The sequence below is a fragment of the Sphaerodactylus townsendi genome, linkage group LG01, assembly GCF_021028975.2.
Source record: "Sphaerodactylus townsendi isolate TG3544 linkage group LG01, MPM_Stown_v2.3, whole genome shotgun sequence".
In the NCBI taxonomy this organism is placed as follows: domain Eukaryota; kingdom Metazoa; phylum Chordata; class Lepidosauria; order Squamata; family Sphaerodactylidae; genus Sphaerodactylus; species Sphaerodactylus townsendi.
The window spans coordinates 122,235,770-122,257,037 of record NC_059425.1 but is presented as its reverse complement, the minus strand read 5'-3'; the positions used below and the strand labels follow the sequence as shown (position 1 = coordinate 122,257,037).

Below are 21,268 nucleotides of genomic sequence, written 5' to 3'. Positions count from 1 at the left end.
ATTTTATAAAGTAAACGAACCCTAGCATCTCCTTCCAGTTCTTTGTATAAATCATACTTTTCCTCCTTTAGTGCTCCTCTCTTTTATTCTCCCCCTTAGATTTAACTTAAAATGAATTCTGGTTTTCCATTCCTAACAAGTTATATAACTAAAGGCACTTCTTCATATAGGTCTAAGGGACCTGTATGCATTGGACCAGTTTCAATACAAACCGTGAAAAAATAACTAGGTGTCAAGAGTGAACGAAGTGCTTGATTCCTTCCCTCTCATGCCATTAGTTTACAGTGCAAGAGAAAAAAGGAGCCATTGGAAAAGACAATATTGCTAGGAAAAGTTGAAGGAGCAGGAAGAGGAAGATCCAACTTGAGCTGGAAGAAAAAATACTTTGAAGAAATGCAGCAAGTTAAGAGCTTCGCCTCTGCTTCCCGCATCTTTGTTGCCTGCTGCGGCAGAGATAGGAAAGCAGGAGGCGGGCAAGTGAGGTGCATAGCCATGGGCTCATTCTCCACACACACACACACACCCCCCGTGCACAGGAGCTGGAAAAAGGGCAGAGTGCAGCAGCAGCCAGTTGAGGGGAAGAACAAAAGCCCCTCCCTCAGCTTTTTACCCATCTTCATGAGAAAGGCAAGCGGGAGGGAAGCAAGGCGCAGAGTGGGTTCATTACCTCTGCCCAGCCAGAATGAGGGCAGAGTACAGCAGCAACCAGCTGAGACAGGGAACAAAAGTCCGTCCCTCAGCTCTTTGCCCATCAGTCTTTTTCCAGAGAGATGCAAGCAGGACAAGTGAGGAGCAAGCTGAATAAATCTTTTCGTGGGCTTGTACTGCGAAGTCCTTGACAAACAGCAATAATGTAGTTGTTTTAAGCTTTCATTTTTAGAAAAGAGTTTGGTTAGAGTTTCAGGCAGAAATATACTGGCTGAACATTTCTTGCTACAACTCTGCAATCCAAAGGGCTAGAGATCTTTTAAAATGAAAGCTGGGAACAAGTACATTGTGGCCGATTATGCAGATAACACTTACCTCAGATCTCTTCTCTGTGCAGTGGGCTTGCAGAGGGCACTCCTCACATTTCTGTTTACATGTAAGGAGGCAGTCCAGTGCCTGCCCCGCAAATGCTTGCTGAAGTCTCAACCAGTTTCTCCTTTTGCTACTTCTCTTAACTCTGCCCATCAACAGCCTTAAAGGCACAGATCTTATTAATATTCTGTTCCCCTCCCTGTCCCTACACATACACACACTGTCTCTCACTGCTGCTGCAAGAGAGAAGCTTGTTTTTAAAATGGAAGCTTGTCTGAAAGTAAGTTTTTAAATGCCCTCCTGATCATCAGGAAGAACAGAAGCAGAGCAGGTTAGACAGGGTGTAGTCTGAGAGAGACTCTGCTTCTGCTGTTCCCTTTCTGAAAACAAACTGTTATTACTATATTGATGTTATCAATACAAGCATTTAGAGAAAGTCAGGAACAGGAAGGAGGGGTAGGGGGAAGTATCCAAAGCAGCTTGAGGGTGTGTGTGGGGGGAGACCCAGCTGGCTGGCTGTCCATGGAGGGAAGAAGTCCAGGGCAAATCTGCTGCGAAGCAAAATTAAATCTGGGCTAGAAGTGGTCTTGCTTGCGGCGGGGAGAAGTGAAAGTGGAGCTTCAGGAATTAACATCCGTACAAGAAATCTTGTGGTGATGCATATTTGCCATCATCACAATGCAGATGCCTTCTGTATAATCAGCACGTGAAAACATTAGTGCTGTATTGCAATAGCGTTAATTTTTAAGTCTAAAAGATGCTCTATTGCAGCAGGTAAATAGCAGCTAGGGAAGTAAGGAGAATGCAGAGACTTTTTCCATGTGATAGTTGCCCCTGAAAACACAGCAACAAGACCTAGACAGAGCATCATCTCTGTATGGAAGCAGCCTGAGTTGATTAGGTTCATCCTCCCTCCTGGAAATACTTCCAATATAGCTATAATAGCTTTATTATAGTTGGCTTCTGCAGTTTTCAGAGGCCAAAACATCACAGCCATTCAGTATTTTATTCACAGAGATATGAATAATATAATTATTTATATTGCCAGGTACCCAGCGGATGGAGAAACAGAGTAGTAGGTACACTCTTGCCAGATCTTACAGAAAACTCTCATTCTACCGAACCTATGCAGTTTTGCAAACTGACAAAATCTCAAAACTGTTTACCAAGAAAGCTACATCACTAAGTAGAAAGTGCTCCAGCTAGAAACTTTGTATTAGTTGGAACTGCAAAATCTGTAGTTGTACAAGCTGTTAATAAAGTATTATTACTCCTCCACACTCTTATTTTTTTCTAGTAGGCTTAAAAGAAATCTGCCAATTAACAAACTTACGAAGTTCCAGAGTACACTTAAGAATACATCTGTTCATAGTATGTAGAGGCTCCTTTCATGAAAGGTGTGCAAAATTGTACCAAGTTATGGTCCAACATGCTTTTCTTCTGTTTCCCGAGACCTGCAGCAACTGCCTAGTCCATAAGTACACATGCTTATCATGTTGAAGGCTTGAGATCGCCACAGCTTTCATAACCAGTATAGAGCAAGAAATCAGTCAGTATTAGCTAGCATACTCTTTCCTTCTTGTGTGCCTTTGACCTGCACAAGGACAAGACTGTACTCTTCCTCTGCAGCTAAAAAAACCACTATCAAAATAATTTTGAAACTAAATTAGCATAAAATACTTCTATAGCCGTTGAGCACACGCGTTGATGCAAATTTATTAACAGATGCACAAAAACATTTTAGTAATCATTTATTATTTTTGGTTTTGTGATTATTAGTTTGCATTTCTTCTACTGAAGACTACACATATGCAATACAGTAATGTCTTAACATTCCATTCCTGATGAAGTATACTTGCACACCTGGGGTTTTGAAACAATCCAGATAAAACCTGAAAGTCACAATTTACTGCTTTATAGAAACCATATGATTAGCTGTTCCACACAGACAGGCTTTTTAATATTTTTAAAACCTCATATACAGGAGTCAAATGCTGTGGGAGTTATTTTAGGTATTTGCAAGTTAGCAGCCCCTCACAGCCTGAATTTTGGTAAGCTGATGATCAACCATGGTCTAGGTGACCAAGTATTTGTGACACTGCATAAAGACAGTTATCCTAAATCCTACACACACAGCTATATGCTAGCCAAGTAGAAAATGCAAACTTCCTGAATAGCAGAGGGGGCACCTGAATTTTAAGTCCTTGGAAAATAGCAATTGCTGGCACTGGGCAGGTTTAGTGACTAATATTCCCCTCCTCACATTTCTTCAGACATGAAACCAATCATTAAAAAAGTTTAAGGCACTTAAAATAGGATTTATAATTTTAAGACCAGCACAGAATACAGGGCTCTTTGATGGTCTGAAACAGCTGTTCTTCCTGGGTCAGTAACAATATTGGCTTAATTTTCAGTCATGGAATTGCATGTAGCACTGTTTTTGTTTCAATTCCTTTAGTTTACAAAATAAAGTAAGAGCCAGTAAGGAGTCAACACTAAATTCCTTTTAGGAGTTTAATCATCCTAAGGATAAGCTTATGAAGGGTACATGTTCTCCTTTTCAACAACTTCCAACTCTTTACAAGTGCATTACTTTCTATCTATACCTATTATATTTTATACTATGTTCAGATCCTCAGCTTTAATTTATGGAACCATAAGAGAGAGGGAACTAGATCAACTGACTTTTGTAAGGCCATAAGTATCATAGAATTCAGATATGCTGCTTGCTGACCACTGTCTGGCCAACGTACTGATTCATACACCTGAGCTGATTGTCTTATTTTGAGTGCAATTGTCCGAACGTTTAAGTTACAGTACTATTAGCTGTGTATTCTTATCAACAAACTTTTTATGTAACATTATTTAAGTGAATACTAGTCAAACTTTAATGTCCAGAGGTGCAGCATACTCCCCCCCCCCCCCGCAAAATGTACTGTAAATCCCGATATTACAATGGAGCAAGTTCTGCATCCCTTGTAACCTTCTCTAGCTCCAAAGGCTCATCCAAGAGCAGCACTTAGCAGTGAATCTGTAAACTGAATTTATAACATTTAAAAACTATGTTCATCATAACCTGCAAAATAAATCATGAGCTAAAGAAGCTTCAAGTGCCCAATCAGCTGAACTGTATTGCTATATGGGAACAGAATTTCAAACATACTAGTCACAAAGCCATCACAAATTACTGTAACTTTGAAATATCCGACAGCACTAAGGGTACCAACTGAAAACAGTACTTTCAATGTACAGAATGCTAATGGTGTTTTCCAAGACAAGTGATTTAAAGGCTATGAAGACATGGCAACAGAAGCAGCACATGAACAAAGAAAACAGTTGTCTCTTTCCTTGTCTGCTTTCTTTAAAATTAACAATAAGCATAATTGCATGTTTATATCTATTAGAAAAATATATGCTGAAAGTGGAATGATGTTCACTGTACCTCAAACAAATAAGATGACATAAACATTTTAATTTGCAGCCTATTCATTAAGGCACTGGTCTTTCTCCTGACAAAGGAAAAACAAACGAAGTTAATCAACTTCTTCCTGGGCTTCCTTCTGTTAATCATCCAGTATAGAAAAATTTGGGCTTTTGTAATGGGGAGTGGGGGGGAGAAGAGATAGTATTTACTTGGACAAATCCGTCACAATTTCCTAGCAATACACTATATAAACCATAGTTTTCACAAATAGTTTTTTATGCCAAGGCATCAGTAGTTCACATTTTAATAGCATCGTAAGGAAATACTAGAACTAAGGCTAGCTAATTTAACCACTGCAATTCTCTACTGAGACACTGCTGCCATTGAATACAAATCTACATTTGGCATGTCAGATAGAGGGAAAAGGTTCCACAGCAGCAGCAGCAACAGCAGCCACTACAGTACATTTAATACAGCCAATAAGGGTTCATGCAGAATATTGCGAGTATTCTTGCAGATTAAGACATGATTCACACAATCTTCAAAGCATGTTGCAAAAATATTCTTTTAAAGAAGTCTTCATAAAGAATAAGTATATTTTGGATTGCAGTCTTCCATAAGGAATAGATGTTGATTCAGCTAACCACAGATGTTGAGCTACGAGTCCTCTGAAAAGCAATATCCTAGAGGGTATGGTAGTTTTGATCTTTGGACTTGCAAAATTTATACAGGAAGAAGATTACTGCTTGAAGACCCAACACAAGGACAATCCCACCAATAAAACTGGAAGCATCAAATGTGGATTTGCGGGGTGACTGTGTGCCTGTCAAAAAACACATTTATTTAGTAGGTATTGGTTGTTAAATTACAGTGCTTTCAGAATTCTCTTTTCATTTTATAAAATTCAAGTCCCACATTGCAGCTACCATTCTATCAATGCAGATCCAGGAACAGCCCTGTTAATACACCCTTGGCTCCAAGAACAATTCTTCAGACCTCAGAAAAGAGCTATACCGTGTTTCCCCGAAAATAAGACAGTGTCTTATATTAATTTTTGCTCCCAAAGATGTGCTATGTCTTATTTTCAGGGGATGTCTTATTTTTCTGTGTTCTGTTCGTCAGACATGCTTCCAAACAAAAACTTATGTCTTACTTTTGGGGGATGCCTTATATTTCACACTTTAGCAAAACGTCTACAACGTCTTATTTTCTGGGGATGTCTTATATTTGGGGAAACAGGGTCGCAACTCCTGAATCTTGGCAAACTGCTGCTATTTTATAGTAGAGATGGAAAAAAATTGGAAAGGAGCTTAATTAAACAGCAACATTTAAAACTAAATATTCAAAATCTAAATTGTCTACCAGGTTGATCACACAATATAGTTTACTTCTGCATATTACAAGACAGCTTTGCCTGAATAAGATACTGTTATAAATAAAAGAGTACCTGGTACAGTAGTGGTGATTACTGTAGTTTTAGGTCTATTAGATGTTACTTGATGTGTAGTTGCGGTTGTATTACCTGCTTAACAAAAATTCACTTAAGTTGAAAGGAACTAATTTTATTTAACGTAAAAATCTTGGTATATCATTACAGAATACAAACATATCTAAATGAGTTACACACTAAACACCAGTTCTTGCAATAGCAACATTGATAGTCCCATGCCTATCAGCAGGGCAAAGGAGCCACAAGGCAGAGATTTCTCCGTGCTTAGAGATTTCCCATCATATTTATAAACTTAAGAAAAAAATAAGGCCTAAGCACAAAGTATCCTCTTAACACTCCACAGTTCCTGAAACTAGAGAACATTTGAGCTTCAGGAGAATGGAATCAAATGGGGAAATCAGTCTGCTTATCATCATATCTCATATCTATATGTCTGTTTCTCAAGAGTGGCACCCATCTGCAAATATCTAAATCCATGATCAAGGCACTAAACAGATTGTGCTACAAATTTGAGGGACCACTCCAGCTTTGCAGAAAAATCCAATATTTTATAAAAACTACATGGGCTGGGTGTGTGTGTGTTAAATCCTCTCCAAAAAGAAAAAGCATTACCTACGATATACATCTGCAGACAATACACTAACCTTTCTCTTCAAAGCTGGTGATGATGCTGGCAACCAGGACCTTCTCCAGGTCCAGGTCCTCCAGTTATCAGGAGGCAGCTCCCAGACACTTCCACCACTGTGGCCAGGCCTAGAGTCATGCCTAGCTTGGTGTCAGGGAAGCTGCTCTGAGCCCAGAACACCTTCCTGACAATGCAGTTACCACCACTGGTAAGGTAAGGGGAGGAGAGTGACAGGAAAGATTAGCAGCAAGGGGAAGAAGTGGGGGCTTGTCAGAGGAGAGGGGGAGATTTATGGAGAAAGCAGAGGGAAAGAATCATAGAGCTGTAAGAGACAGCAAGGGCCATAAAGTCCAACCTCCTGCCATGTAGGAATACACAATCAAAGCACTCTTGAAAGATGACCATCCAGCCTGTTTAAAAATCTCCAAAGGAGTCTCCACCACTCTCTGGGGTAGTATATTCCACTGTCGAACAGCCCCTACTTAAAAAGAGGGGGAGGCGGGTCCTTGCTTAGACATGGTGTCTGGTATGCTGATGATAAGAGTGGCCTTATTAATGCTGGAGGATTTCAGCTGGAATACTAACATCTGTTATTTTGAACCATTTACTGTGTAGTTAGTCCTTTGTGGTTTAGTTTTCGTTATGTTACTGCCACACTACCAACTGTTCACTGAAATACTCTTGCACAATTTTAATAAATTCCTTTCATTATAATTTGTCGTGTTTTGTCTTTAAGTGGCTTCTGTCTAATCCAGTATGTAGGTTCACATGGCTATGTCTACGAGTTTAACTCTTTTGTGAAACTAATGCTGCAGGTAGCCTACCTTGCAGGGGTGACTTTCTTGACTTTAATCCCAGGAAGGCTGGAAGGCTTCTGGCTGTTTAGGTAGGGAAAAAGGGCTGGTGGCAGGTTCCAAGCCTGAAGTGTGAATCTTCAAAGGCTAAAACAGGCCTGGAAAGAGCCCTGCTCCCTCCTCCTGCCATTCCATGCTTGGTTCTGTAAGGCAGGAGGAAGGAACAAGGTTCTTTCCAGGCCTACTTTAGCCTTTGAAGAAGAACTCACTGGGGTAGGCCTGGCTAGGATTGCCAGCTCCAGGTTGAGAAATTCCTGGAGAGTTTTTGGTAGAGTCTGGGGAAGGCTGGCAATCTTAGGCTTGGCCAGAACCTCAGTGACTTGATACCACCCGAACTGCATGACTCAACTAGGCCTGGCTGCTTGCTACAACAGCAGCTACCCTATGAAACTCAGTGCAACATATCAGTCAGAACTTCAGAGTAGGGTTGGGGAGAAATGGATTTTAATTCCCATCTTGCTGTGGAAGCTTACTGGGTGATTTTGGACCAGTCACATGGTTTCAGAGTAACCCACCTCACACGGTTGTTGTGCAAATAAAGAGAAGAGGATATTAATATAAGCTGCTTTGGTCTACGCTGAAGAGAAAGCTGGTGTAAAAATTAGGTAATTAAATAAGAAATATGGCTGAAAACGGGCAGCAGGCAAAAGGTAGGCTGGTGAATAGCTGAGGAAAGAATGAGACAGGAGAAAGGAAAGAGGAAATACTGTGGGGAGGGAGATACTGGGGAAAGTAAGCTACCATCTCACAAGTCCTTGAGGGCTGCCTGGCATGCAAGTAATGGTTTAGCCCGGTTGCTGACAGACACAATACTGAGCCACAGTCTTCCTACACAGAGGCTGCTGTGTGTGTATGTGGGGGGGCGGGATCAAGACAGAGGAGCAGACAAAGGTAAGTTGTCTGGTGGGTGGGAAGGAGACAAGGTTATCAACTCCAAGTTAGGAAATACCTGGAGTGGGGGTGGGAGTGACAGAGAGGCAGAACCTCTGAGGAGTATAATGCCAGAGATTCCACTCTCCAAGGCAGCTATTTTCTCCAATGAAACTAGGGTTGCCACTCTCCAGATGGGGGGTGGAGATCACTCAGAATTGTAACTGATCTCCAGATGACAGAGATCAGTTCCCCTGAAGAAAATGGCAGCTTTAGAGGGTGGACTCTATGGTGTTATATTCTGCTGTCACTTCCCTCTTCGAACCTCACCTCGCAAAGCTCCAACCACAAACCTCAAGAAAGTTCCCAATCTGGAGCTGGCAACCTCAAGAAGGAAACAAGAAGGGGGGAGAGGCTATGAGGGTTTCAGGGAAGGAGAAGAGGAAATAGCAGAGGAGGGGGAAAATAAGATATCTCCTGCAAGTGCCTGAGGATACCAGCTTGTATATTCTAATCTGAGACTACTTAAATTCAGTGACTGGAGCTGTGAACAGACAAGGCAGATCTTTCTGCATATCTGAAAAATGGTCCAGGGTTGCAAGAAAATCTGAAATCTAAAAAAATACATTGGAGGAGGGATAGAAAATTCAAAATGATGAAAGGAGCATCTTTTTTGTTGTCAAGATCTAGGATCCAGGTGACATATGGAAACCATTGGTGGGGGGAAGGCCAGAGACAGTCAGAAGTGGTTTGCCAGAGCCTGCTCTCTGTGTCAGGAGTCTGGTATTCCTCAGAGGTCTCCCATCCAAATACTTACTAGGGTCAACCATGCTTAGCTTCAGAGATCTGGTGAGATCAGGCTAGCCTGGGTACCCAGTCAGGGAATTGGGGAGTGTTACAAAAATTCAAAATGATAAAAGGAGTTCCTGTACCTTTAACAAATGGAAGTCAATACAATACATCTTTAATGGCATCTTATTACACAAAAAGAAGTATAAATGAGTTGGAAACATGACCTATAGATTACGTAATTAAATTAAGATCACTTATTGACAACCAATTTGAGAAATCTTGCAGTCTGTTCTAGGATTATTCCGGAGTTGTTGTTTAGTAAGTACACAGTCTTTTGCTGGTCAGTCCAGTTGTCTGTGCCAATTAAATAGGGCAGTAGTAATAACATTCTTGCCTCTGTATAAAAGGGGCAGTGATGCAAAATATGGTCCACAGATTCTTCACAGTGCATCTCCTTTACCTTTAACAAATGGAAGCAATGGAAGCTCACTAAGGAGATGCTTTGCTAGTTACTTTTTGTCTAATATACCTCACTGGGCTGTTGCGACAATAAAAAGGAGGAGAGGAGAATGAGATAACTTGCTTTGGTCCTCACCAACATTCTTTGTAAACTCTGCAGATGTGGAGCCATCCAGCCACCATACTGGTGCCACAGAGAAAAGGGGCGAATCAGTAGGAGGAGCTCTCCCAGGTGGCATTTCATCTTCACTCAGTGAGAAGCTAAAAGCAGTGCCTGAGACATTCTGTGCAGCACTGGGGAAAGATTAGAGGGACTATTGGCCATCACTGAGGCTGGGGATAAATGAAGTAAATAAACAAGCATAGCTGAAGATGGGAGGCAGGCAAAAAGTAGGTTGGTAAATGGCTGAGGCAAGAATGAGGCAGGGGAACAGAAAGAAAATATGGGGATTGCCAGGAAGAAGAAAAAGGGAAATAGTGTGAGAAGAGGAATACTTCTTACTGTTTTCACAAAAGTCATAAATAGTAAGGACAGGAAAAGTGATGTGACCCCACCTCCCCATAATTCCTTGAGAGGTCCATACTAAACAAGCGTAACTGATCTGGTAGCCAGCACTGCACAATTGGGTCAAGATTTTCCTAGGCAGAGGCTGCTGGTGGAAGGGGGGAGCTGAAGACAGAGGGCAGATAAAGATACGCTGATGAACGACTAAGAAAGACAAACTGAGACGGGAAAAGGAGAGAGGCTATGGGGGCTTTTAGGGAAAGGAAAGAAGAAATAGTGGGGAAGGGAGAAATGAGATCCCCACCCCCCACAAGTCCTTGCAGATTTTCATGTGCACAGCCCTAACGCTCAGTTTGTCACACTCAATATTTTACTGTGTGTGTATACTACCAGACTGTAGTCCTATGCCCAAATTGGAAGGTCCATTGTGTTGGGTTGTTTAAAATAACCCCTAACTTACAATGGACAGCCTAGCTGGGCACTAGGACTCTGAGTCTCAGTGGCTCTCAGGCTTTCTCATAAAAAAAAGTTGTAAAAGTGGAAGGATAGGCGGTAACTGAGAAGCTGAAATCCAACTTTTTGGGAAGTTAAGCAGGAAGTCTTCCCCGCTGCTCTTAATAGATTAGGGAGCTAATAGCAATGCCTAAAACTAAATTATCTGACACAAAATCTTGACATTTATTTCTAATATCCTAGGAATATAAAACAAAAAAAAAATGTTTTACCTGGGGTGGGACTTCCGGTTGTGTTAGTGGGAGGAATGATGGTTGGGGAAGCGGCGGTTGTCCCATTGGGAATAGCTAATGATTATGAAGCAATTGGAAAAACAATTTAGAAAACTGGAAAATCCATGTTATTATCAGTAGCCATTCCAGCTTCAGGAATTCTTGTGATAACATAATATAAAATAGGCGGGCAGAAGATCACTGAAGAGTAATCAGTGATCTTTCAAGCAATTAGAATGAGCTCTGCATCCTTCCTTTCAAAGTTACCACAGCAGGTTCTCTTTTTCTTCTGAAAGAAACCCATGCAAATACAAATCTCTACTCTGGATGGGAAAGCAGCACCTGCATTCTTTCCCATCCTTTTCCACTCTCCCCGCACACCCTTGCTCTGTATTGGAAAGGAACGTGGTACTTGTTTCCCTCTCCCACTGCACCAAAACTGCTATCGGTATTTGACTCTTCAAGGAAAATATAATCGTAACTATATTATTTTCCCTCACAGGACAAACTAACATTTGGGGCGACGTTTTGGGGAAAAGGGCAAAGAAAAGCACTGCAGACCTGATCTAAAATGCTGTGATTTCTGTACAGGCTTTTGTTTTGTTACCAGTTGCACCCACTGCACTGCTGTGATGTAGCTGGCAGCTCTCCAGATGCTTGAAAAAATTAAGCCGCTTACAGAAACAAAATCTGCATGCCCTCACCTGATAAAAACACCCACACTGGATATATCCCAGTTGCCTGAATCCTAAAATAATGAATTTTTGACATCAATACAAGTATTTAAATACACAATAACACATCCATAGCAGTATTTAATTCCTTACCCAAACATTGTTGATGATCTTCATAAATAATACAAGAGCTGTTTTTCGTTTGATTTGTACATCGGAACAATGTCGGAAGTTTCTCTTCTGTCAAAAAGAAAAGCATTCAGTTCATAATTTTAAAAATCAAAGTAAAGCGTTTAGCAAGATACTTTGCCTAAAAGCGCCACTGGAGAATATTTTCTACATTTTTCTAGAAATATTTTTACAGCTATTAATTTGCTCTACTGGGTGCTCTGTTTTTTCCACGCTAGCACAACTGCCTGGTTCAGCCAAAATGCTGTTTTTAAGAACAGATGGGTTAAGGATTCTGGCTGCTAACCAAAGACTATTAGATCAAGAAGTCTCATCCTTCCACCATCTCTAAATACTTGTGAAAAGCTCTATAAGAGAAGTCTAAGTATAGCCAGTGGCTGACCACATAAACAGCAACTGCTCCACTCCAGAACTTTGTACACAACATATATTATGGTGCAAAGGAAAACTATTGTTTGCAAACTCAGAAAAATAGCCCTTGAATACACACATGGCCCTATGCTTAACAATGAAGCTTCTAGTTTTTAAAAGCTAAGAAATATACTACCTGTAAGAACGTTTATAGAGGAGCGGTATAATGGGAAATCACTTAATCACATGAGCCTACATGTGAAGTTCGTGAGAATGAAACAGTATATACATCTCTGAGGCAAAGCAGGGTTGGGAGCCAGTAAGTTTTTTCCCTTCCAGGGTGGATAAAAGTCAATGATTTAAAAATCAATTAATCAATTTTTTAAAGTTTTTTGAGGAAAAAAGGTAGTTTTCTATATAAAATACATTATAGTACAAAGGTTATTCATCATGAAATAAGGACTAGCTTTGAATTATGTAGAATGAGGCTATATATTAACACAAAGTTTGGGGGAGGGGGGTGAATTCCACTAATCCATTCACAATGTCATGCTCTTCCAAAGGTTTCTGTACAATTATTTTAGACAATTTTCCTATTGAGACGATATTATCAGATGCTTTGTTTTGCGATTCACAAAACTGTACATTTGTGTCTGAAGATAAAATACCTCTTCTTGACATCAAAAATGTTATAAACATATTGGAAAAAATCTTAATCCCACTGTTCCTTTGCAAATCTATGTACACAGAATCAACCCCTTATCTCCTAAGTGTTAAATTTCAAGAAGTTCAATGAACAGAAGATTAGGGTGTTGTGGGTTTTCTGGGTTGTATGGCCGTGTTTTACTGGAATATGGCCATATAACCAGGAAAACCACCAACCCCCCTAGTGATTCCGTCCATGACAGCCTTCAACAAAACATTGAATAGAAGATTGTTTGGAGCAGAAAAGATCTGCACAGGGAGCTAACAGCCCAATCCAAAGGGCTTAGGTGGATGGAGATGGCACTACTGCTGCAACGGCCCCAGAGGGCTTCCAGGCAGTGTGGGAAGGCAGCAAAAGCCAGAAACGCCCCAGCCACCTGAAAATCTTCCTAGCCCAAAAATGGAGTCACATCACCCTTTTGGGTGGTGTGAGTCAGGGCTATACCAGGGGCGTTCTGGGCTCCAAAGGCCAGTGAAAGCCAACCTGCAGGAATGCTGCCAGAAGTGCCAGAATCCTTCTGGATGCTGGCGCAGCTCAGGGGGTCGGGTGCCACCCAGATCCATGGTGCCCACTCTCCTCCCAGTCTGCCCTCCCCTCCAGTCTAAGTGTGGAGTGACAAGCAGTGAAAATGAAAGTGAAACTTTTTAAGCAGACTACTCCACAGGTCTTGGAATCTTTGTGTGCATACTGTCTGCGGTTTATCATATTATTCCTTCCCTGGAGGCAAACATCTACAATGGCAGCAGAGTGTGTGAGAACTCAGAGACTCAGTTTGAGAAAATTTCAATAAGTTCCTCTATCAATGAATAAGACAGCCATGCATGCGAAATGAAAACACTACAACAAATAAATACAAGGTCTGGTGGCTTCAACAAATCTGAAGATAATGAAATTACTGCAAAGTGAACGATCTGTATATTCTAATATAACTATAAAATCTGAAAAGTTATTCTAAAAATGAAACCTCAATCTGACGGTAAATATTAACATTATACCAGAAAGAATGTGCCTTTATTTACATTTAGCCTTACTGACTGGTAGTTTAAATCATGATTTACGCTCCCTTCCTCAGATAAACATGCTGTTATTCATTCAACATTTGTCGTATGAAAACTTTTAAATCGTATGAAAACTTTTAAATCATGAAAATTTCCATGTATAATGTAGACATATACTATGTTACTATGTTTCCAAAAATACATTAAGTACAGCAACTTTACTGTTTCCAAAAGTATGACAACTTAATGAATGACAACTTTTGTCCACAATTAATTGGAAATAATATATATTACAATAAGCTATTTTGATACTTTATTTAACACTTTTAAAAAGACGAAAACACAAACAAAAAATATAAACGTAAATAATTTTTTCTACTAATTAATTTCTACTATATTTTTTTACTAATTAAGTAGAATTTACACTTTTCTGTTATAGCCATTTGCTTATTCTCCTAGCCCCATGGTGGCGAACCTTTGGCACTCCAGATGTTATGGACTACAATTCCCATCAGCCCCTTCCAGCATGGTCAATTGGCCATGCTGGAAGGGGCTGATGGGAATTGTAGTCCATAACATCTGGAGTGCCAAAGGTTCGCCACCACTGTCCTAGCCCTTTAATCCACAAATCATCTGTTCATTTTTTTCGGTCTTAAGCAAAAAATCTATTAGGGATTCCAGTTATTGATAAATTTGGATAACTTATTTTCTCCAATCAAATAAATAAGTTTTTTTATATAATTTTTTATTCTATAGAATATTTGTACATTTGTTACATTTAATCAAAGAAATAAGTTTAACCATCTCAGCCAGCTCCAATAAATCCAAAAACTATTCTTCTATTATGGGTACTGGTATGATAGTATGCTACTGAAAATGTCAGTGTTTTCTATGTTATAGAGTTTAATCCACAGTACAAATAAACTGCTAATCCTACATGACTGTATGAAACTATTTCTTGTCCCATCAGAAAAAGTATTTTGTTCACTACAATGCTGGGTTTCTCCCTGCCTCTCAGATGCCAGAAACTAAAAGCCATGTGCTGAGACTGCACTGGAACTGTTCCCAAATGTTGGATTCATTCACAGTTTTATTTCTAGACAACTAAGGCACTCATAATTCTACGTTCTATAAATCTGCAACATTATAGTAAAATTTTAAATGTTAAATTAAATTATGTATTGTATGGCATTAAGGCAGTACATTTAGGTTAGGCTTGTAACAAGAAAGTTCACACACAAAAACCTATTTTCCCATTGCTTCCAAATTTCCAAAAATGTTACATATCTATACGGGCAGAAGTTGACTTTGAATAAAAAAGACCCCAATTTTCACAAGTTAGTTTCAGTTTTTAAAAGCTGAGAAAAATATATGAGACAATTTGCATGATGCAAGTGGGTTCTAAACAATACAGTGCAGATACAGATCAACTAATTCTGAAAGAAATTAACTTTACTAGCAGTTATAAAGCTTTATTTGATCATGTCCAGCTACAAGGCTATCTCAAGTGTTTTATTTTTGGTTGAAAACTGAATACAGTCATCAGTTGCCTTAGCATTTTAAAATAGGGTCATCAATGTTTAATGTTACTGATCTGTGGTAAAGAAAACACTGAGTATCAAAAACTATCCATGCATACACTTAAGGAATTCAGAGCAAGCAAATAACTATAAATACTCTTAGAAATCATAGATTCTGTGCCCATGCCTGCCTAGCAGATGGCTAATAAGTTAGAGAGTTCCAGAGGTAAAATTTACAAAGGAACCAGAGTTGAAGAAGTCTGAAAAAAAGCTCACCTTCACACTTTAGCCACAAACAGGTAACATTTGGTTTGAAGGTACTATTAAGGCAGGAAAGGCAGGTGTTACGGTTTGTGCAGTCAGCTGAAAAGAAAAAACACATTATTTCTTACAAATCAGATGGTTAATAAGCAACAGGTGAGTAGCTTCAATTGTAGTATTTTAGGCCACAGCGTAGTGCCCTACTGTCATCTGGAAGGAAATTATGTGAACTAAACCATGTAAACACAGGAACTATTTTTATTTTAAAAAACAGATAAGAGACAACCCACACACTAGACAATAGGAGAGAAAAACAGAGCTTTGAATGATAAAATATTACAGTTCCTCAAGAACAAAGTCAAATAGATGAGTAAAACCTTATAGACCTCTCAAATTAACTTGCAGTCTACAAAAACAAGAACACAGGTATTTGAACAGCAAATCCTAGCATTTTATTCTTTGAATTAACACAAATCTAATAAATGGCTTGACGTCATCAGAGCAAGAGAAGCAAGTGCATTTAGCAGCCAGTTTTACATAAGAAGAGAGCTATGTTTTTATCTCCTGGAATATTCCTGAGCTTTCAAAGTTGACAGCACTACAAGTATGTGAACACCACTCTCTAATACCACACAGCGCACATCATTATTGGTCTGGAAGGACACATCAGAACTACACAGCCTCCAACACCACCCCCACAACTTCAAGATGGGCTCCTTTCCAGGAAAATTAAACCCTTTCTGCAACCACAAGGCTACTACCACAAACCTTGTTCCCCTCCCAACTCCTGAAAATTTGCCACCTAGAAAGGGGAGGAGCCATCATTCGCCCTGCCAAAATCTACCTGTCAAGGGTAAAGCAAATCTAATCTTATACCCCCCTCCAAAAGGTCAAGCGATTACTCACAGACCAGTTGGGCCAGCTCCCACGATGTTTTAAAGTTGAGATTTCCATCAAATGCTTCCTTACTCGGTCCACCCGCAGTATGGAAGAAATTAGTGTTCCACTCTTCCGCCCCCTCCCCCCCGCGACTGTCCGGCCCCATCAATATTAATCCCCGACACATTTCCGACGGTTGAAGCATAACGAGTGAAGTGACACTGTCCCCCCCCCCCCATCCATAACAGTATTGGGAACGTATTGGGACCTTCATCCTCTCACGCTCGCTGAACCCTCCCCCGCCCCCTTTATCCAACCAAGCTCGTGACCCACATCCTTCCCCTTCGCCCACCCTAGAAGGCCAGGAGAACAGTAGGGCCTTCAGCCCTGGAGACTGACGAAGGCCAGGAAGGCTCCTGAAGCGCAGAGCGCATCCTTAATAGACACCCATGGCCTGGAAGCCCCCCACCCCACCCCCGCCGCTCTTCTCCTTCGTGGGATTATTAAGGCTCACTGAGGGGCAACCTGAGCGCCGACACCTTGGCTACAAGGCAAGCGCTGCTCAGGTAAAGCCTCATGCCTAAAGTGGCCGCAACACCGCCCCCGAGCCCAACCCAGTCCTCACCTTCCTCCCCGCCCGCGGCGACTCCGTTCAGGTAGGTGAAGCAAGAGGCGAGAAGAACCAGCAGCATCGCCAAGCCCAGAGGAGCCGAGGGGCGGCGGGAGGTCATGGCGCCGGTGGGGGCAGGAGGAGCAGGAACACACGGAACGCTCGCGGCGGCACGAGGCGGAAAGGAAACCGTTGGCGCTGCCGCTCTGCTCGCTTAACGCCCTCCTCCCGCGCGGTCCCTGCGTCACTCCGCTCCCCCGCGGCTGAGCGCTACGGTCACGTGATATGGCCGTTGGGCGGGCTTGTGTGAAAAGTCTATAAAGCTGGGAGGCAATTGAGGGAAGCAAAGGCGCAAAGCGTTATCTGGCTTCATGTGGCCACGCCCCTCCTTATGACGATGGGCGCTCCCGCTTTTCTAATGCTCGGGACGGGGGGTGGGGAGGTGGAATGCAGGCGGCCCTAGGAGGCGGGCGGGGCAGGGCTGTATTCGTTGACGCGTCAGTCCGTGCAATAATGCGTCAATGTTAGGCCTGGCTGAATTGTTGAATAGGCTGCATCCACACCATAGTTTTTCTTCTACCACTAAAAAAGTACATTTTGTTATTTGTAAAAGGCCCTAATGACATAATTGATTCATGGACCTGAATCTAACCAGCTGTAACTGCGGGATTGCCAATACTAGTTTGGGAAACGTGAAGACTTTGGGAAAATACCTGAGTAGGAATGGGATGCCATAGGGGCCTTGCCCGATGCCCCTGAACATTCCCCGCCCCGCCCCCCAGCTGCCATTTCTTCCTGGGGGATGGATGGCTGTAATTTGAAGACAAATAGTAATTGTGAGAGAGCATCAGGCTCCACCTGGAGGCCAGCAGCTGTACAACCCATGTGTTTGTAATGTTTGAAGCACTGGTGGAAGAGCTAACCATGGCCAGTAGAACAACTCCCACTGTTACTGTTGGAAAATTCCAGCAGTCTCCTGATTACACAGGGACACATAGATTGGTTCAAAGAAGCAGATAAGCTTTTATTGCAATAATAGCGGGACAATGTGTTGTAGTCAGCTAAAAACAATGTCCAAAGAACAATTTGAAAGACACTTTTTTATACAGTCTTTCAAACAGGCAATTTAAGTTTGCAAATATCTGATTGGTTACATTTTGCAACCACACAATTGTCTGAAGGTGATTGGTCTGGTATCAGAATTGACAACCCACCCTGCCTTCTCCAGACAACCCTATCTCTTATTGAGCAAAGGGTGTGCCTGAAGCTAGTTAAAGGAACAGTGGACCTAGGTATGACTCAGCAGAGTCTGTAGGAGGGCAGAACAGCCGAGTCATTGTAAACATCTTGTCGCATACTCCCTGTTTTCCTTGACAGTACACTTGTTCATTCAAACCATGATTATATCAACAATATGTACGTCACAGCTCTCACTTCAGACTTGTGTTTGTTCCCTCTCTAGACACTGACACTTAGACCCTGGTCATTTTGCTTTACAAACTAATATTTCCTACATTACTACTACTTGTTTACATATCATTTTACTTTCATAGTGATCTGTACGTCTATGTTATTCATTCCAGTGTACATGTGTTGATGGTAACAGAACTGTTCTATGCATGTAAAAAGAAAAATCAAGAAAAAGAGTTTGGATTCATATCCCCCCTTTCTCTCCTGTAAGGAGACTCAAAAGGCCTTACAATCTCCTTTCCTTCTCCATCCCAACAAACACCCTGTGAGGTGTGTGGGGCTGAGAGAGCTTTGAAGAACTGTGACTAGCCCAAGGTCACCCAGCTGGCATGTGTTGGAGTGCACAGGCGAATCTGGTTCACCAGATATGACTCCACAGCTCAAGTGGCGGAGCGGGGAATCAAACCCGGTTCCTCCAGATTAAAGCACACCTGTTCTTAACCACTACACCACATATACACCTGCTCTTAACCACTACACCACATTCTTAATGTGTTTATTGTTTAATGTGTTTATTGTAAATTGTGAACAGGGCTAGAGACACCAAGGGTCAGCTGAACCCATCAGATGTGAGAAGCAGAAAATCCTTTAATATCTCAGTCTTCCCATCCAGCATTACCTCCATCCTGTCAAGATTCACTTTCAACTTGTTTGCTCTTAGCCATTTAACCACAGCACTTGGACAGTGGCTCAAGACCTCCCAGGAGGGGTAGCTGGGTTGGTCTGTGGCTGCAAAAATAAGAGTCTAATAAGACTAGAGTGGGGATATTCCTACTCCATGCAACATGTGAATAGGTATTCAGTTAAGATCATTGGAGTTATACTGCATAACGCTTTCTAGAGAAGCAAGTTAGTGCAGCTACAAAAACATTTTTCTTCTACTTTCATTTAGCCTGGAAGGTCCATGCTTCCTTGTAACTTGGGTGATCTGGTCACCTGGATCCATTCCACAGTGACCTTGAGACTACCACTACTAGCCTATTGTAATGCATTCTACATGAGTTTGCTCTTGCAGTCCACTTGGAAGTTCAAAGTGATATAGAGTAATGCAGCTCAATTACTACCCAGAGCTTGGCAGAGTATATATATTACACCTGTTCTCCAGTAAGTTAATTATTAATCAGTTACTGGGTTCAATTCAACTGGTTATTATATGTAAAGCCCTTCATGTCCTTGTATCCACATACACATGATAAGACCAATTTGCTTAAAGCATCAAGCCATAACACCACTTATCTGAGCAAAGCCTTCTGAAACTTAACCTGCAAATGGATGAGATTGATAGTGGCCTGTACATATTCAGTCTTTGCAGCCATTCCCATGTAAAATGGCCTGCTTGAAAAGACCTGGAAGGCTGCCACACAAATTGTATAAAATTGTTTAAGAGTGTATTTTGTAAAGAGAATAAAGCTGTAATACAATGGAACAGTTCAGGAGGGTGCTTTTATAAGGGAAACAGAATTGTTGTCTATTCCATTGTTTATTGTATGTATTATCTTGCGTTTACTGCATTGTCTTTTACTTTTGTTTCTGCATGGTTTATATCACGTCTGACATTTTTTTTGCATTGCTAATTTTTGTCATTCTGGACCTACTACATGTATACAACTAATTGTGTTGTTCCTATAGATATTAAGAAGGTGGTATTAATATGTGGCAGCCAACAATAGATGAATAATTGAGGTATTGGAAGCAGAGCTAACAAATGAATTCTGTCTTTCCCATTTTCTCCACCAAAACCTACCTTTTCATTTTCAAATTATTTTGTCTGTACACCAAAACCTCCCTTTGCACTTATGAAGATTTGTAGAATTATGTGTTACTTCATTTGGTGAACACCAGAAGTCTGCCACTTGTTTGTTTATTCAATTTAAATTAATACCACCATCACAGGAGCCTGCTCTTTGAAGACTGCTATTTGAAGAAAAGCGGACTGAAGAGCTGAGAATATGCATCTTCTTGGGTATATTGAGAAGTGTATCTAGGGAAAATGGTGCCCAGGGAAAATCTGAGTTTTCTCTCCCCCCCCCCGCCCCAATTTCCCCTAGATACTCCTCTGCCCGGTGCCCTATTCCCCCGGCAGGCACAAGGTACAGCTGGGTTATGGGGGCATCACAAAGCCCCTGCCTCATGCAGGGTGCCATGCTGACAAGAGGGGGCCGGAGGGGGCAGGTAAGGTGCTGGGGGGGGTGAGTTGTCCTAACCACCCCCATGCCTGAAGCTGGGCTTCATCCAGGGGCATTGGATGCCCTGGCACAGCACTGCTGCACCGAGCCAGCCCGCCTCCCCTTGGCCCCAGCCTGAGCCGCCTGCTCCCCCACCACTGCCTCTCGGCTAGCCCCACACCAAGCCTGCCTCCCCTCCTGGGCTGCTGTCCCCTGGTTGGAGGCTGTGTGGGCACCACTCACCCTTCATGGCAGCCAGCACCAAGCACATCTTTGGCTGGGGCCCGAGCAGAGGCTGGTGGGGCCAAGCAGGAGCTGTGTGCTTGTTGCATTTCTGTTGCTCCACCAGACCAGCCTGCTCACCAGCCGCAGCAGCCGCTGCCTGCCAGCTAGTCCCGGCCCACCCCAGCTCAGCCACCACCTCCAGGGGACTGTGGGGGGTGATTTTCCACCCCCATGTGACAAAATGGGTGCTGTCTGGGACATGTAACCCCACATGTCCCCGTGGGCAGTATGCCACTGGGTATATTTAAAGGAGTTCTCTGGAATGTAGCCGCATTGAATCAGTTTTAGGTTCCAAAGCCACTGTGTTATCAAATGCAATTAACATTTCTAAAATGGGAAAAGATACCAAAAGGTTTAGATTTACTTTCTTAAAATGGAACAGAATCATGTTTATATTAGTCGAACATTTTCTAATAATCACAACATCTACAGACAG

At 41.8% G+C, this 21,268-nt stretch overlaps 2 protein-coding genes across 6 annotated transcripts in view; one reads left to right on the top strand and one right to left on the bottom strand.

The window, feature by feature from the left end:
- LOC125430762 overlaps window positions 1-2,296 on the top strand; it is a 107,970-nt gene extending 105,674 nt beyond the window's left edge. For all 4 annotated transcript variants that reach the window (XM_048492995.1, XM_048492987.1, XM_048492977.1 and 1 more), the window contains one exon: window positions 2,069-2,296. In XM_048492995.1, the coding sequence (XP_048348952.1) occupies window positions 2,069-2,206 (138 nt within the window). In that variant the 3' untranslated portion in view covers window positions 2,207-2,296. The remainder of the gene's footprint in view (window positions 1-2,068) is intronic.
- Window positions 2,297-2,720: 424 nt separating this feature from the next.
- CD164 (CD164 molecule) lies at window positions 2,721-17,246 on the bottom strand. Of its 2 annotated transcripts, none has more exons than XM_048493030.1 (6): window positions 16,928-17,246; window positions 15,439-15,525; window positions 11,552-11,638; window positions 10,725-10,799; window positions 5,892-5,969; window positions 2,721-5,267 (listed from the first exon to the last, which is right to left on the bottom strand). In XM_048493030.1, exons 1-6 carry the CDS (start codon window positions 17,031-17,033, stop codon window positions 5,128-5,130), a joined length of 573 nt encoding a protein of 190 aa, XP_048348987.1. In that variant the 5' UTR covers window positions 17,034-17,246; the 3' UTR covers window positions 2,721-5,127. The 2 variants fall into 2 exon arrangements, with proteins under 2 accessions (XP_048348987.1, XP_048348994.1); XM_048493037.1 differs by having other exon boundaries at window positions 5,892-5,966; window positions 16,928-17,237.
- Window positions 17,247-21,268: the final 4,022 nt, after the last annotated feature.

Bases quoted from the DNA above. Each gene is read 5' to 3' on its own strand.
- CD164 (XM_048493030.1), bottom strand. From the start codon at position 17,033: ATGACCTCCCGCCGCCCCTCGGCTCCTCTGGGCTTGGCGATGCTGCTG. The intron at 10,800-11,551 runs GTAAGGAATTAA...CATAATCATTAG, and splicing joins AGATCATCAACAATGTTTGG to CTATTCCCAATGGGACAACC. The intron at 5,970-10,724 runs GTAAAACATTTT...ATTTTTGTTAAG, and splicing joins AACCGGAAGTCCCACCCCAG to CAGGTAATACAACCGCAACT.